This window comes from Mangifera indica, chromosome 7 (assembly GCF_011075055.1).
Source record: "Mangifera indica cultivar Alphonso chromosome 7, CATAS_Mindica_2.1, whole genome shotgun sequence".
NCBI classification, from domain to species: Eukaryota; Viridiplantae; Streptophyta; class Magnoliopsida; order Sapindales; family Anacardiaceae; genus Mangifera; species Mangifera indica.
Genome location: NC_058143.1, coordinates 16538134 through 16556369, shown reverse-complemented (window position 1 = coordinate 16556369; position 18236 = coordinate 16538134). Strand labels below are relative to the sequence as shown.

Here is an 18236-nt window from a genome sequence, read left to right as displayed (position 1 = left end):
TATAAATAAATATTAAAATTTTTAAACTATCACAGATATATTTTTAAGATTTAACTAAAACTTAATACAATATATTCTTTTTGGCTAAAACAAAATGAAACAAAAATGCGTTCACCCTATCATCAGCCCAATGCAATTTCTGTTACATAGAGGTAATAACGTTTGGTCGTATCCAACTTTTTTTATTGAAAAGATTAAAGTTTGTTTTTTTCTTGTTCAAAGTTTAAATCAAAAAATTAAATTTATATCCTGTCACATGAAAATGAGATTACCTTATTAATATCATGAATTTTTGTTTTAATTCAAAAATAATAACCTAGATAATTATTTAAAAAAAAAATAAACTGAAAATAAGTGACAATTCAAGATAAAACTAATATTATCACATGCTTTAGTAATCACAAATTCACAGTAGTATTACTTGCAAACTTACCAATTTTCATTGACTTACATATGTGTCTAAGGGGTAACTTTATTTCATTTGTTATGTATATATTTGATTCAAATTGTAAAAATAAAAAGTGGGACAACCATTTATAAGAGAGTAACACAAAGTCGAAAAAAATTATTAATAGGATGAACTAATTACAAATCATTAAATAATGTGAACTAATTACAAATTATTTATGTAATATCCAAACCCTAACCAAGAGAAATAATAAAAATTAAACAAGAAAAAGATGTTACTTAGTAGTGAGCAACTTTTGTGGTGTTTTTTTGGATCAAAATTAATTTTTCTGAATTATCTTCTTTTTAAATCTGTCTAACAAAAATTAAACTAAAAAATTTAATAACACTGATATAATATCCACAAATATGTTCAAAGGTAATTGTCTAATTTAAATTATAAAAGTCTATAATTAGAGAAAAAAATTAGTAGCTATGACGATAAGTCTATAATTAAACACGAAGTTTCATCAAATCTTGCATAAAAAATTTAGAAAAAATTTATCAAAAAGCAAAGTATAATTTCGGAAGATTAAGACTTTAAAATTAATATATGATTTGAATATTTTTTTACCGGAATATCAAGTATAAATAGCAATGTTTGTTTAATTATTAAAATAAAATTTTGTTTTTTTTAATTATTAAAATTAGTATAAATTGAAATTACTATTATACCCTTAAATAGAGTTTGAGTTTGGATAAAAAAATTATTTATATAAATTAAAAGTAAAAAAATTGTTTTAAGACTAAATCTTGGATGGAAAAATGTTATCCACCCCCGCGTTACCCATGTCAGAAGACAGACAAAGCATCCACCCGTAGAGCTTACCATAATTACCGCAGAGTTCCACTAATCTCAAAACAAAATGAAATGAAATTTTGTTCATCAACCATCAAACTGATGCAATTTCTGTTACATAAAAAAAAATGGTAAGATGAGTTAATAAATGAAAATTTATAACATAAACAGACATCATTCGTGCATGTAAACTAAGTTACAAGAGCAAAGAGTGAACAAATTCATCAACCAAAAATGAATAAACATAATTAGCTAATAAAGTTTTGATTAAACTGGATCAGCATCAGGTGTTTGTATGATCTCATCCACTGCTACCCTACCTTCATCCCTCGTATAGATTGTTGAAATGAAAAAACTGCTACAAAAATTGATGTAACCAACCACTGTCATTGTGTGATAGTACTTGTCCAGGTGACTATGGTTCAAAGTGTCAGAGAAAAGGCTTCCATTTGCATGGACACATAATATGTTAAGGAAGCTTCCCATTCCGATGACAAGCCCATTGATTGATTTTACGTATTCCTGCATGGATTCCGGGAACTCGTAAGTCACAAATTCATCCAACCCATCAGTGGCAAGGCCCTGTATGAGACCTAAAAGGATGAACTGTGGAGCTAGCCAAAAGATGCTCATCGGAACAGTCACGTCATCAGCCTCATCTAGTAATCCTTCTTCGATGACTATATTCAAGCGGTGATCTTCAAGCCGCCAGGCAACAGTAAAGCAGAAGACAGAGAGCAGCATTCCAGCCCAAATTTTAAAAATTTGGGCTTTTTTCTTAGTTTTTGTATCCCAGTATCGAACAAGTAACTTCAACAGAAAGTCCAGGATTTTGCGCGAAATGGGTCGAATTATAACCAAAATGTCGATCAAATTTGCATGAATCATGTTGTTTCCTTGCTCAGGGAAAAAGGTATCTCCTGTTGATAATAACAAACCCAAAACAAGGAAGTTGATCCACAGGGGAATCATTTTAAAAAGAAGTTTTATCTCCTGTACCTCTCTCACTGTGCAAAGCCTTCCCGCGTTTCGTTGTTCTTCTGGGCTAAGATTGGAGGACTCTATAATGGCAGATTTGTTTAGCCTTCTGCAGTTTTTGTAATGTTATTCATGTTCAGACTTCATATATAGTTCAACATACAACGTTTAGAAATAAAGAATGGAGACAAAAGATATACCCGAGGATTTTGATTCGAGGTGACAAATATAATTGATTTCCATCATTACCAAAGAACTGATTTGGGGAAGTGGGATCATCGAGCCTCCATTTCAGTATGGAGGGCTTGACAACAGAGAAAATAGATAATCGCCTGCCACGGCCAGCTGATTCTTTGCAATGATAAACACAGATACCCAATAAGAACAGGATCAGAGTGCTCCCCATGATTGATACTGAAATAATGAAAAATTTTGGCCATGAGGCGTTGTATACAAATAATACGGCTGCTGCACTGCAAAACCAGGTAACAAGCCACCACATCCTCCTTCGAGCCTGCACTCGATCCTCATTTACGTATCGTTTCGGTTCCTGGGCTCTCAGCTGATCAGCAAAAAATGCCATCAAGAAAGTCTTCAATCCAGGTTCACCCACTGCTAACAGAACCACTCCAGTTATGTTCAATATGTCAGTCTTTGAATCTGGAAATTTTTGCAAGGCTGTAAAGTACAGAAACAACAATCCCTGCAGAAAGCAATTCAACAATTGTTAGTTTCTTGATTCTGAATTAACTAATGGAAATTTAACATATGTACTTACACAAGAGAAGGAGACCCCTGAACATATAATGAGTTTGAGGTGACTCAGAAAAGCGTATTTATTGTGGATGAATTCAAGTGAAGCTGATAGCCCCTCCCGAATATTCACAAATGCTGCAGCTTTCTTGAGTTTATAACCGCTTGTGTATGTGAAGTACGTTATGAAGACTTTTAATATACCCAAGTCCACAAAGTTGTAGCTGAACAGCAAGCCTTGAAATCAAAATAACCGTTAAATGAGAGGAATCAGCTATGAATAAACCTCATTCGACTTACAAAAAGAAAAAGAAAAACTGAACAGGTTAAAGTTACGGAACAACTTGTAGTGGTCGACCCCAAAACTAATGGACAATGTCAATCAAAGTTTAATTTTAAAGTTTGATTTTAAAATATGGTTAAAAAAAACTTAAATTTATTTACTTTTATACATGGAACTTCTCCAGCTATCATTTAAGCTGCCTCCTAGGAGAAGGGATTAATTGAGATATTGACTATGATTTTTCAATAATATAAATGTTAAATATTAAATTACCACAACTTAAACCTGGTTGCTTATTATAGTATGCCAAGCTATATTCCCAAATTTAGTATTAAAATTATTTAAATAAAAAAATTAAATTAAATAACCTAAATTCATATGTTCAAAACAAAAATACCCTACAAAATACCCACTCACGGGTACTGTTTACCTGAGTTTCTTTTTTGAAAATTAAATTAATTATTCAAAAATAACATGTCCAAACCAACGACAATTAAATCTACATATATTCTAATACAAAATCCCTTAACAAAGTACTCATGAATCAACCATATAATTAAGATATTGAGTATGATTTTTTAATGCTATATATGTTAAATATTAAATTACCACATCTTAAGCCTGGTTGCTTATTATGGTATGCCTATTTATATTCCCAAATTTAGTATTAAAATTATTTAAAGGAAAAATAATACTATCTTTCTCTATCAGAAAAACAAAAATTCAGAAAATATCAAATAATTATTGAGAGTGAAAAAAATCAAATATATTAATACAAACGGATCACGTCAATGATATAAAAAGTAAAAATAAAAAAGAATGTTGTAAAAATGATAAATAAAGGTCCCAACTTTAGTAAATTCCAATTCACACCCAAAATATATAGAAATTTTAGAAATATTTAACGATAAATTTAGCTATAATTCTTAAAAGATACAAACTATATATATATATATATATATATATAAATTAGAAAGTAAGATGGTTTGGCTATTTTAGAAATCCAAGCTTGATCGGCCAACCCATCGGACCGATCACCTAACTAATCTCAAATTCTAAAATTTTTTTCTTTTAAAAGTTAAATCAAACTAAAATTTAGTTATATTTGTATATCAAAAAAAAAATCTAACTACACATGCATAAAAAGTAAAAAATATAGTTATTTTAATTTATATTCCCCGCAATCCCCAATAGTCATTAAATTATTAAAAATATGACTATTTGAATTAAAAATTAAAACTAAAAAAATGATAATTTATTGATGGCAAAATTCACCTGCAACAAACAAAGCTTCCTTGCAAAAGCAAAAGTTGTAGCGGAACCAGGACATGAAATTGAAGGCAGGTAAGGAAAATATTAGGGCATTGAAGAAGCCATGAATCTTCCCGTAGTTTAACAGCTCATCAATTTGTAGCATTTTGGCTATGTTTTGATTCAATTCTCACTAAAGCGGAGGATTCTCTCCCTATAAGAACCTTTTATAATTCAACTTTTCTTAGTTTAATGTGTACATAGAGAGAGAGTGGAAAGTTCCCAGTCATTTTCCCGTAGTTAATGGATGGTTTCTGGAAAAAATGGCGGAGGAGGCCACTCTTTCTTAGAAAGATTATTAGTTTGCAGAAGGGAAGGGAAAGTGAATCTAGCCGGTTCTGGCACAGGAAAAGGGCGGCAGGAGTGGAAAAAATATAAAATTTTAAAGTTTAATAATAAAAAAAATGATTAGTTTTGTAATAAAAATAGATAATATTTTATTATTTTTAATATATTATTAGTTAAATAATATTATTTGTTTTTTATAGTTAATAACTTATGAGTAAAAGTTTACATTGTTGATAGTTAAAGGGTGAGAGATTGGATTTATATCAAACCTTAGGTGAGAAACAGTCATTTAACCATTTATTTCTACATAGAATATTATTTGTTTTTGAATGCAACATAAAACAAACGATGAATATATAAAAAATAATAAAATTATATGTATTCATTTTAAATACACAATCAGACTTTTGTCACTTTATCTCTGACGAAGATGATGGTGGAGAGAAAGATTACAATAGTCGGTAAGTTTGACAGAGAGGGAGGGAGAGAGACCAAAGACTAAGACTGTCACAAATAATGAATTTCACCGGAGATGGTGATAGTTTTAAAACTCTAAGAGAAGATTATTATTTTTTAAATTTGAATAAAAAAAAATTTTAGTTTTTAAACTAAGAGAGAAAATATGATAAATTTCTTTAAAAATTTTTTTAACTAAATGACTTTTTTATTTTTAATTTTAATAGTGAATTTTAGTTGAATAATGGGTACATTGGTTTTTTTAAATTAGTAGATGGGAGCGGGATTTTCATTAAGCCTTGAGGGGAACAAGTATTTTGGCCATCTATTTTTATATAATTTATTTTTTAAAATAGAATTTGATTTTGAATAAAAAATGTATTATTTACTTTAACCAATCAAGGCGTGGCTTTGACTTGCTTGAGCAGTGACAAGCTCACATGAGAAGTTACCTCCGCATGTGCAACGTAGAAAATGAGCTCTGTGTTTAAATTCCCCAACTGCCCTCTGCCCATGTTGGAAGACAAACACGGCATCTACACGTAGAGCCGACCATAATTACTGCACGTTTCCACTCATCTGAAAACAAAATGAAATAAAACTTTGTTCACACAAACGGCAAGCCAATGCAATTTCCGTTCCGTAAAAATAGTAGAGTTTGACGATTTTCAATAGGAAAATTGAAATTTTTACTTTTTTTTTTTTTTTTTGTAGTGTATATATATATATATTACTCATTCTAAAACTTAAATAAAAATATCAAAATAATATTTTATTTTTTAAAATATTATTTATATTAATTAATAGTAAAAAAACAGAGTTTAATTTTGATTGAAAAATATAAAAAAATGTTTTCCAAGCCAACTCTTGGATGGGAAAACGTTGTTTTACTCTTTAAATATTAATCTGTAGCTGGACGTGGCTTTAACTTGCTTCAGTAGTGACATGGCACTTTGACTTGTCTCAACAGTTCACATTAGAAGCTACCGAAGTCGTGCAACGTGGAAAATTAGCTCTCTGTAAGCAATAGCTCGAAGAAATTATATTTTTCATTCTGAAGATATACCAAATCTTAAAAAACTTTTAACTTTTTGTCTTAGTTTAATGGTTTTGCCAAGAATCCTTGGCTTCATAATATAACAAAGTTACAAAACGCAATGGATGACCTCAAGGTTTGCTTCATGAAGCTGGGCACCAGGCTTCTGGGAAAGTGCCTATAACAACATTTTAAAGAAACCGCGTTGGAGAAGAGGAGCTCGACGCCATCTACGTCATGACTATTTAATTCTTTGAAACACGTGAATAGGAATTTCAGCCCAACTCAGCTCAGATCACATCGGACTTGTTAGATATCTATCTGTTCCGTTCTTCAACAACCACAGTTTTATACAGAGTTTGTCTTTTTTGGTAGAAATGTTGAAGATCTGTTTGTAGTTATAATCAAGTAACAGGGAAATGCTTCAGGTAACCTCCAGCCTTCCTTTTGGGCGCCAACCTGTGGGCTTTTTGCAGACTGCCGTTGGGAAAATGGGCCAATGATGCAGGTCCATTTTAGTCGAAAACTTGATTTTCATTTAACAGGCAATGGAGAAAAAGAATAAGAGAAAAACTGCATTTATATTTACATGATAGCACATAAAATGAGGAAATTTTTTTAAATAAAATAGTTAGGCCAAGCGACGTATTCCCACCCAAAGTTTATTATTTTTTTAAGTTCCCGCCTTTTATTTTTTAAAAACCCAAATATACATAAATTAATTATTAAATTTAATAATTATAAGGATAAAATCATTATTTTATTCATAATATTAAAAATAAACTAAAATTTTATTTTATTTTTTCTTCTAAACTTAAAAAATTAATAATTTTTTCTCATATCAAATTTTAAAAAATAACATTTCCTTCTTTTAAAGTTTATTTTTTACTCTCTGATGTCATTTTCAATAATGTCTCCCAAGAAATGATCAGAATCTGTACAACCCCCCCCTTAAATAATGGCTCCAATAAATTAAACAAGTTTCTTAATAGTAGTTCCAATAAATTATTCTCACTGGTGTTCTGTCTGGAAGCATCAATTTCAATCCACATAGCTTCTTCAGAAGAAGTTGAATGGTTTATTTGACATAATTTCAAAGGTTCACACAATCAAGTTAAAAGCCCTTCAAGCAGGTGAATAAATTTTTCTACAATGAAGAAGGTTAGTTCCCGAGCCCTTGGGGAAATGCTTAAACGTTAATTTATTAATTAATGAACAAAAGCATTCATTTAAAACGAAGATGATTTTGTCTTTGTCTCAAATAAAAATGATTTTATTTTTATGTATGACAAAGTAAACCAGGGAGAGAGACGAGAGAGATTGGGAGGGAGAGAGAAGTTCAGAGGGAAGAGAGAACACGATTAGAGATGGTAAAGTTTGTTGGAAAGTGGTGATGGGAAAAAAAAACTCTCAGGAGAAAAATGTAATTTTTAAAAACTATTTACAGGAGAAAATTGTTAATTTTTTAAACTAAGAAAAATGGGGTGAAATTTTAGTATTTTAAAATTTGTGTTAAATAACGATGTTATTCTTAATTTTAACAAAGAATTTTAATAAAATAGTGAACATTTAGATTTTTAAAGTTTCACATGTAAAAATTTGGAAATACATCAAACCTTAAGTTTTTTTATCTTATTATTATTACAATAAAATTATATGTATTCACTTTGATTATATAAATATGTATATACTTATATGTATTATGATGTAATTAGTTAATTTTAAATTAAAAATAAAATAATATTCAATTATATGATGATATATATAAATATATATATATATACATATATATATTTATATATTTAATATAAATACGTATAATATTGTTTTTGTTATTATTTTTTGGTTGAGTTCAAATTGGTGGTTATAATTTGACACATGGGAACAAAATCCAACGTCTTTTTTTTTCTTAGTTGGATCATCTAAACAACACTCTGTTTTATACATTTATACAAATTTAAAAATAAATAAATTTTAACCTTGTTTAACATTTTTCATTAATTGACAAAATTTTTAAATATAGAATCGAGACAAATAAGAGAGGGATCTATACCATATATATACCTGAGGATTTTGATTCGAGGTGACAAACATAATTGATTTCCATCATTACCAAAGAACTGATTTGGGGAGGTTGATAATTGAGCTTCCATTTCAGTAGGCCTTGACAACAGAGAAAATAGCTAATCGCCTGCCACGGTCAGCTAATTCTTTGGAATGATAAACACAGATACCCAATGAGAACAAGATCAGAGCGACCCCCATAATTGATGCTGAAATAATCAAACTTACTGACCATGGCGATGGGGTGTATACATAGTATAAGGCTAATATTAATACACAGCAAGTCCAGGCAACAACCCACCACATCCTCCTTCGAGCTTTTACTCGATTCTCATTTTCGTATGGTTTCGGTTCATGGGCTCTCAGCTGATCACCAAGAAATGCCTTCAAGAAAGTCTTCAATCCAGCTTCACCCACTGCTAACAGAACCACTCCAATTATGTTGAATATGTCAGTCTTTGACTCTGGAAATCGATCTAAGGTCGTCAAGAACAGAGCCACCAATCCCTGCAGAAAACAATTCAACAATTGTTGGTTTTTTTACTCTGTTTAATGTTGGCAGATTAGCTTAGAAATATGCTTAACGTTGACTGAATTAACTAATGGAAAACATATGTACTTAACAAGTGCAGCAGACCGCTGAACAAATAATGACTGTGAGGGAACTCCGAAAGGCATACCAAATGTAGATGAAAGCAAATGAAGCTGACAGTCCCTCCTGAATATTCACAAATGCTGCAGCTTTCTTATGATTATAATTGTTTGATTAAGTGAAATACGTTGTTAAGGCTTCCAGTACAGCATGGTCTACAAGCTTGTAGCTGAACACCAAGACTTGAAATCAAAATATCCATTAAATGAGTGGATCAGCCATAAATAAAACTCATAGTATCCCTTCACTCAGGTGAATAAATTAAGATGTTGTCTATGATTTTTCAATGCAATATACCAAAAAAATGATAATTTGATGGATGAAGTTACCTAAAGCAAACCCCGCTGCCTTGCAAAAACAAATGGTATAGCGCAACCAGGACTTTAATTTGGAGGTAAATAAGGAATGTACTAGGGCATTGAAGGAGTCATGAATCTGTTGGATCATTTTGGCTAATTGCTTGGATTTACTTCTCAGCAAAGCCAAGGATTCTCACCACACGAAATCGGTTGTCACCAGGCGAATGTTTTGCTCACCACATGAATTTGTGTGGTGAGATTTCTTGGAGAGGGGGAGGTTTTGTGCATTTTTCAAACTTTCTGGATCACATGTATTCGTGTGGTTGGGGGCTAAAGTATGAGTTTTTAAACAATGAATCCTATGGTGGGACAGAATTGCAAATCTCGAAAATTTGTTAACATGCGAATCCGTGTGATGGGGTGCAAAATGCTTTTTTTCAAAGTTTTCCACCAAGCGAATTCATGTGGTGGGTCTTTGGGGCAAAATGAATTTTTTCAAAATTATGGGTGTTTTTTGATAGTTTTCATATAAAGGGGCAAATTGAAATTTTTGCATTTTAAGATTTTTGACATGTAGAATTCGAATTTAAGGTTTATTTTTCTGAATAATGCATCTATGTTCAAAATTAAATTATTTCTAATATAAAATTGATGTAATTACAATTTAATTTTTTTTTTTTTGAGAGCTCAACAAAAAAGAAAAAGGGTGAAATCAAAATCCTTATGAAAAAACACTTCAAGACTCAAGTTACTATATGTAGATATAGAGTTGTGAGAGCTGTGGTTAAGAAAATATTAATAGGTGACAATTACAAATGTTTCGACGTACCTATTTTGGACACTTGCTGGACCTTAAGGATAGCTGATTCAGTGGAGTATTAATGCACTCCTTCATTTTAAGAGTGGTAAATAAGGCAAACTCGAGTGATAAGTTATGGTTTCGAGTTAATAAGATTGACATCAGGTTTAACCTGTACAAGTTCGTCGTTATGACAGACCTTTAATTCAATTGAATGTTGGATATTGACATGTATATTCCATTAAAAGTCATACATCGGATCCAACATACATATTTCCATGAGTGTAAGTTAGTTACATATATTGATTTGAGTTGCGTCTTCCATCTAAGGCTCTAAGGGGAGGATGACACTGTTTTAGTAAAGTTAACCCTGTTGTTTTATCTTCACATAGAATTATTAGGGAGTGATTTGAGGAAAACAATCTCTCAAAAAATATTACAATTAACTGATCATCTTGATAGATTCAATGCATATCCACCCTGTTTGCCCATGCATGCCATATACATTGTTGATTACGATATTTAACCTCTCATCTGAGCGTGTCTGACTTGTGCACCTTAAACTAATATCCCTTTTTAAGAACATCTCGAGTTATTACATTAATGATATGTTGTTTACTTGAAAATAATATACTAATTTTTGGAGAATTATCATCTCTTTGCACTCCTCAGCTTCTGGATGTAGATGGCTGGTCAGAAAAATTGGGTAACCAATGAAATGCATCAATACGAGCATTCCCACTATCAGGATTTATTTATGGAAAACTATTTATACCTCTAATATCTTTATTAACATATGTCTTCTATTCGAACTCCAGTTCCTCGATGGGAATATCATGCATAACTTTCCCTTCAAATTCACTCCAATTTGAAAAATTTTCTTCGTTGCGACGAACAAATTCTTTTACATTATATAATACATCAACATGAACATCATTTAAGTATGCAAAGTCTTCCTCAGAAAATTCTTGTTTCAGATTGCTCTTGATATTTTGAATATCTCCTAAACCAATCTCATAATCTTGTGGATAACTACTCGGCTCATCACCTTGTAAGCTTTTATCTACTTATTGAAACTCATAGCTATCATCATTAAGTGTAGTTGTTACAAAAACTAGAACACATTTTTTAAAGAGGTTAGATAAATAATTAAAAACCTTAATATCTTCATCATTTGAAATTTCAATAGGGTTGTCATCGTCAAGAGGCCTTGGTTTCATGTTTATTGAATGTTAAATACCTTTCGATCTATGTTACATTTTTCGCTCACTATTTGGATTAATCTCTCGAATGTCGTGTACTTTAGAATTTTAATCAATTACCTGTTATCTCCAATATATTTTATTACGTTGTCATCCCTTTTTATCAGTTTCTCCTATCTAATTAAAACATATTCCGCTATTTAATAATCCTACAATGAAATGTATAATCAATATAAATAACATAATAAAAAATACTATTTATAGATTTGTGTTACATTATTTTATTATTAAGTTCGAGTTTCGTGATTTTATTCTATTGCGCAATTACACATATTTCATAATTTTATTATATATTGTGACTATTAATATGCTTTGATTAATTTAATACTAATTTTTAAAAATACCACTTTACCCCTATATTGTAAAATATCATTTTACCCTCAAATATTATTTAATATCTCTAACACCCTTCATTGTAAAATATCATTTTACCCCTAAATATTATCTAATATTTCTAATACATTTTATTATAAAATATCAATTCACCCCTTACTATAATAATTACAAAATACTTCCTATAATTTTTATCAATTTAATTTTTACACGCAACTCTAATTTATTATATAAAACTCCACATATAATTATATTATCAAAAAAATAATAACGATTGAAGTTATAGTACGTATAAATACTTCAATATCACAAATTTTTTTCTTTCTCTAAAAGTCTCTCCGAAATAATAAATAAAATTATATATGTTAATAGATAAAAGAATAAATATGATTTATATAGGATAAAAGAAAGATAATTTTAATATTTTTTGGATATTTAAAATATGAGTATTTTTATTTAAGTTATAAAATTATGAATAAATTTGTTTATTATCTATAAAAATAAATAATTTAATTAATTTCTCATATTTTGATTATATAAAACTATATATAAATGATATATTATTAAATTATTTTAAATTAAGAAAACAAAATTTAACCTAATTATAATATATTTTCTACATAATATATAAAAAAGGTCGAAAAAAAAATAATGATTGCACAGGTCAGGCACCGTGACGTTTTATCAATCTACATCACACGTTTTAGTAATAATTCTGATTGCACGTCTTATTCATGCTAGCAAAAACTGGTCCCGTAATGTCGCAAAAATTGCAGTAGTTATGATTGTGGAAACTGGAAAGAGAGGTAGCCAATTTCTACTACATAAGGCTCCTGGCTCTTTTGACCTTATCTACAGGAAAAAGTTCACCGCTTCTTCCTTAACCGTGCAGGCTAGCAAACGGCTTTTATTTTTGAAGTGGTATATAATTTGGTTTAAATTATAAAATTAAATTAAATTATTTAAAAATTATATTTTAATTATTTTGTTAATAAATTATGAATTTAAACTTGATCCACCTTTAATTTTGACTTAACGAACTTGAATTGAACTCATGTAAGACCAATTTCTTTTTGAGTCAAACTTGAGTTGGATCAATTTCTTTTCAAGCTGAACTTGAGAGAGGGGGTGTTTTAGCTTAGCTCAGTTTGTATCCACCTTTAGTTACATGCCCAAATTAGTATAAAAAGATGTATCGACTCGTATTGTTAATTTTACCGATACATATCATATTATATTGTATGATAGACATACTGTATTATATCAATTTTCAATGCACTCAATATACATATGTTTTTTTATCTATATCATATCATACAATATTGATAATCAGGGTCATGATACTATCACTTGTGAAGGTAAATTTGTCATTAATAAAATTATATATATTTATTTTACATGCATAAATAAATATATATTTGATGTCTATTATTTATTTCATTACCAATACTACTGTATATAGACATGTGTAACATATAATCACTAAAACAAGAACTAGTTATTGAACCTAAAGCAGTTCCTTTTTTTATGACTTATTTTTCCCATAAAGTAAAAGAAAATGAAGCCTAACTTGTAAATGCATGCTCTTAATTGTTCATGCCTAGGCAAAACTGCCATCATAGAATCCTCTACTCTCTCAATATACTAGAACAAGGATAAGCAAACTTTGCATTGCAAAGATCAGTTAATAAATGAAAATTTATAACTTAAACAGTCATAAGAAGTGTACGTACTTCGTTTCTGCTAAATATACATGCAAAATACATACATATATATATATATATATATATATATATATATATATATATATATATATATATATATATATATCCTTGAAAAAAAGTTAAAAGCGAATCTAAGTTACAAGGACAAATATTGAACAGACTGATCAACCAAAAATGAATAAAACATAATTAGCTAACAAAGTTTTGATTAAATCATCAGATGTTTGCAAGATCTCATCTACCCCTCATTGCTCGTATAGATAGCTGAAATGAATATATAGCTGCAAAAATTGATGAAACTAACCACTGTACATGTCTGATAGTGCTTGTCCAGTTGACTCTCGTTCAAAGTTTCAGAGAAAAGGCTTCCATTTACATGGACATATAATATGTTAAGGAAGCTTCCAATTCCTATGACAAACTCATTGATCGTTGTTGCATACTCCGGGCTTTCCTTGAACTGGTCAATCACAATTTTATCCAATCCATCAGTAGCAAGCACCAGCATAAGGCCTAAAAGGAAGAACTGGGGAGCTAGCCAGAAGACGCTCATCGGAATATTTTCATCGGAATTCCCTCCTTCTTTGTTGACTATATTCAACCGGTGAACTTCAACCCGCCAGGCAACAGCAAAGCAGAAGATAGAGAGCATCATTCCAGCCCCAATTTTCCATTTGTTAACTTGATTCTTAGTTTTTTTATCCCAGTTTGGAACAAATAAAATCGACAGAAAGCCCTTGATTTTTTGCAAAACGGATGGAATTATGAGCACAACAATATAGAATTTTGAATTATTCATGTTGTATCCCTGCTCAGGAAAAAAGGTATTCGCTGTTGACACTAACAAACCCAAAACAACGAAGTTGATCCACAGGGGAACCATTTTAAAAACACGTTTTATCTCCTTTACTCCTCTCACAGTGCCGCGGTCAGCTGATTCTTTGGAATGATAAAAACAGATACCCAATAAGAACAAGATCAGAGTGACCCCCATAATTGATGCTGAAATAATGAGAGTTTTTGGCCATGGGGTGTCGTTTACATAGTATGCGGCTATTACACTACAAATCCAGGCAACAATCCACCACGTGGTCCTTCTAGCTTTTACTCGATTCTTATTTACGGATGGATTCTCATTTTCGGATGGATTCTCATTTACGGATGGATTCTCATTTTCGGATGGTTTCGGTTCATGGGCTCTCAGCTGATCACCAAGAAATGCCTTCAAGAAAGTCTTCAATCCAGCTTCACCCGCTGCTAACAGAACCACTCCAATTATGTTGAACATGTCAGTCTTTTCTCTAAATTGAGCTAAGGTCGTCAAGAACAGAGCCACCAATCCCTGCAGAAAACAATCCAACAATTGTTGGTTTTTTGACTGTGTTTAATGTTGGCAGATTAGCTTATAAATATGCTTAACGTTGACTCTGAATTAAATAATGGAAAACATAAGTACTTACACAAATGCAGGAGACCGCTGAACGAATAATGACTGTGAGGGGACTCCGAAAGGCATACCAAATGTTGATGAAAGCAAAGGAAGCTGACAGTCCCTCCTGAATATTCACAAATGCTGCAGCTTTCTTGAGATTATAATTGCTTGAGTTTGTGAAGTACGTTGTTAAGTATTCCAGTACAGCATAGTCTACAAGCTTGTAGCCGAACACCAAGACTTGAAATCAAAATATCCGTTAAATGAGTGGAATCAGTCATAAATAAAACTCATAGTATCCCTTCACTCAGGTGAATACATTAAAATTTTGTCTATGATTTTTCAATGCAATATACTAAAAAAATGATAATTTGATGGATGAAGTTACCTGAAGCAAACGCCGCTGCCTTGCAAAAACAAATGATATAGCCCAACCGGCGCTTTAACAAGGAATACATTTGGCTAATTGCTTAGATTCACTTCTCAGCAAAGCCAAGGATTCTCTCTCTCTTTTAAAGCAACTTCGTATAATTTTAACTTGCCCAAGAGAGAGACGGGGTCCAATTATTTGTGAATAAAACAAGAGTACAATTGTAATTTCTTTTGATAATATTTTCTTGAAAGTAAGTGTCAGGAGACGACTCTGACATATCTAATAATAATAAGTGTATATATTTTGATTATATAAAATAAATATATAAATATTATGCTATTATATAATTTTAAATTAAAAATAAAATGAAATTCAATTTTGTAATAATATATTTTTTATATATATATAAAAGGTGTAGAAAAGAAAAGTGATTGCACAGGTGAGGCGCAACGTTGTATTAATTTACGTCACATTTTCTGACCGCACGTTTCATTACGCTAGCAAAGACTCGTCCCGTTTGTCTCAGTAATTGCAGTAATAATGATTGTGGAAACTGGAAAGAGAGGTAGCCAATTTCTACTACAAAAAGCCAAAAGAGTTCACAGCTTCTTCCTTAGCCATGCTAGCTAGCAGAGGGAGCTCATCTTTTTTTCTAGGGTTGTGTAGGACCTGGCCATGGGCCGGTTTGGCCCGTGAACTGGACCAAAACCAGTCCGAATAAAATCAAAATTGACAAACCCAAAACCGGATTGAATTAGAATCAAAATCAGATTTTAGCAGTTTAGTTCTGGTTTATCTAAATTGAAACCGTGAAATCACTAATTCACATCCGATTTATGAACCGACATATAAACTGGTGATTTACTGTATTAAATCAAAAAATTTTGAATTTTTTTTAAATTCTTTTAAAATTTATTTAAACAGCCAACGGTTCCCTGTGCAGGGAACCGTTGGCTTGCAGAAGGAAGGAGAAATTGCAGGGGACCAGTTCCCTGCAATTTTCGGAGAAATTACAAAATTGTCCCCTGTAATTTTTAAAATCACAATTCACCCCCTTATTTTTTAATTTTTTTCAAAAAATTTTTTTCCTATATATATATCCATTCAAATTTTATTCTCTCAAATTTCAATCTCTCCACTCTCTCACTCAATCCTTCAAACTCTCATTCTTATTCTTTCAACTCTTAATACTCTCTCAATCTTTCAATTCAATCAAATTCTCTTAAATTTAATTAAATTCTTTCTTAATTTTTTATTAATTTCAATTTCTGTTTTTATTATACAACTCATAGTTAATTATAAAATTTATTTATAGAATTAATTTTATTTATTTATTTATTATCTTTTATAATTAATCATATAATTTATTTATATAATTAATTTTATTCATTATCAAAAAAGGGCAAGTAGTGGAAATTCTTCTGGTAATAAGAGATTTGGTCAATATTCACATATATCAAATGTGAATGAAAATCAACTTATAGATGATTTTCATTCACAAGAAAGTAAAAACCAATATGAAGAGGTGGAACAACAACAATAACATCAACAACAGATGGAGATGGAACAACAATCTCAAAAAATTTCTACATCTGATATTTTCAAAATTCATTTCAAGAAAATACAAAAGGAAGATGATAATTTTGATGTTGCTTGCAATTATTGTAGGCAAATTTACAAATTCAAACAAGGAGGTGGATACGGGACATTCAAAAGGCACTTGGAGTTAAAGCATCTGAAAAAAATGGGGCAAAACCGAGGCCAAACATAAATAATCGGGTATGATTCTACACACAAATCTTTATTTATGTATAGTGATAATAAAAGTAAATAAGAATTTACAAAAATGGTAGCAATAGATCATTTAACATTTAGTTTTGGTGAAAATTTAGGTTTTAATAATTATTGTAAAACTGCATTAAATCCTGCACATAAAACTATTCCAAAAAATACATTAAAAAGAACGTTATTTAGTTTATATAAAAAATAAAAAAAAGAGTTAATTCAATTTTTTACAAATTTTAGTGGACGTGTATCTCTATGTAGTGATATTTGGAGTGACCATTGGCAAGTTCACTCTTATATGGGTATAACTTGTCATTGGATAGCTGACAATTTTCTATTATAAAAAAAAAATTTATCATTTAGGGTGTTTGATGAATGACATACAACTGATAATATTTATAGAATAATTAAAGGAATATTAGAAGAATATAAATTACGTTATAAAATTTTTTCAATTTCATTTGATAATGCACGTTCAAATACTGTCTCAATAAATGATTTAATTGATATTTGTAAACATAATTTAGGTGGTAGATTTTTTCATATTAGATGTGCATATCATGTATTAAATTTATGTGTACAAGATAGTTTACATTATCATAATAATTTTATTAGTTCAATAAAAATAGCAATTTCATTTTTATGGACACATCCCCAAACGATGAAAGAATGGGGTAAATTTTGTAAACAACATAATAAAAGACCAAAAAGATTTCCTAAAGACGTGCCGACTCATTGAAATTCAACGTATGAATTACTCAACGAGTCATTTGATTATAGGGGTTTATTATGCTCATTTATTTCACAAAATATGTCACAAGTTATATTATATCCCCTACATTGGGATATTTGTAAAAAAGTTTTAAATGTATTAAGAAATTTTAATAATGCAACATATACTTTAAGTGGGGTTTGTTATCCCACTTGTCATTTGTTTTTAAATGAAGCTGTTAATATTATTGGGGCTTTACAAGAAGCCGAACAAGATATTATTATACAAGAAGTTGTTTCTTTAATGAAAACAAAATGGTTAAGTTACTATAAAATAATTCCAGAACTTTTTCTTGTTGCATATTTTTTTGATCCTAGATTTAAATTAGATGGTGTCACAGATTATTTGACATTATATTATGAATGTTTGCAATTAGATGAAGTTAATATT

General features: G+C 30.2%; 3 protein-coding genes across 9 annotated transcripts in view; all 3 read right to left on the bottom strand.

Annotated features, from left to right (window-relative positions):
- LOC123219894 (protein NRT1/ PTR FAMILY 5.5-like) overlaps nt 1-18236 on the bottom strand; it is a 46345-nt gene that overhangs the window by 4278 nt on the left and 23831 nt on the right. The gene's annotated exons all lie outside the window — the stretch shown is intronic.
- LOC123219896 (protein NRT1/ PTR FAMILY 5.5-like) lies at nt 1384-3951 on the bottom strand. 2 transcript variants are annotated; one of them, XM_044641858.1, is made up of 4 exons: nt 3003-3951; nt 2425-2927; nt 2246-2333; nt 1384-2166 (listed from the first exon to the last, which is right to left on the bottom strand). In XM_044641858.1, exons 2-4 carry the CDS (start codon nt 2805-2807, stop codon nt 2131-2133), a joined length of 507 nt encoding a protein of 168 aa, XP_044497793.1. In that variant the 5' UTR covers nt 2808-2927; nt 3003-3951; the 3' UTR covers nt 1384-2130. The 2 variants fall into 2 exon arrangements, with proteins under 2 accessions (XP_044497793.1, XP_044497792.1); XM_044641857.1 differs by having other exon boundaries at nt 1384-2333.
- LOC123219895 (protein NRT1/ PTR FAMILY 5.12-like) lies at nt 13596-15435 on the bottom strand. The gene is made up of 3 exons (XM_044641856.1): nt 15305-15435; nt 14945-15156; nt 13596-14826 (listed from the first exon to the last, which is right to left on the bottom strand). The coding sequence occupies exons 1-3, from the start codon at nt 15372-15374 to the stop codon at nt 13723-13725; spliced, it is 1386 nt and encodes a 461-aa protein (XP_044497791.1). The 5' UTR covers nt 15375-15435; the 3' UTR covers nt 13596-13722.

What these genes read in the sequence shown, in the direction of transcription:
- LOC123219896 (XM_044641857.1), bottom strand. Translation starts at nt 2,807, where the DNA reads ATGGCATTTTTTGCTGATCAGCTGAGAGCCCAGGAACCGAAACGATAC. An exon ending in CCTCGAATCAAAATCCTCGG is followed by an intron (nt 2,334 to 2,424) that starts GTATATCTTTTG and finishes CAAAAACTGCAG; the next exon opens with AAGGCTAAACAAATCTGCCA.
- LOC123219895 (XM_044641856.1), bottom strand. Translation starts at nt 15,374, where the DNA reads ATGTATTCCTTGTTAAAGCGCCGGTTGGGCTATATCATTTGTTTTTGC. An exon ending in GGCAGCGGCGTTTGCTTCAG is followed by an intron (nt 15,157 to 15,304) that starts GTAACTTCATCC and finishes TTTGATTTCAAG; the next exon opens with TCTTGGTGTTCGGCTACAAG. An exon ending in CAGCGGTCTCCTGCATTTGT is followed by an intron (nt 14,827 to 14,944) that starts GTAAGTACTTAT and finishes TGTTTTCTGCAG; the next exon opens with GGATTGGTGGCTCTGTTCTT.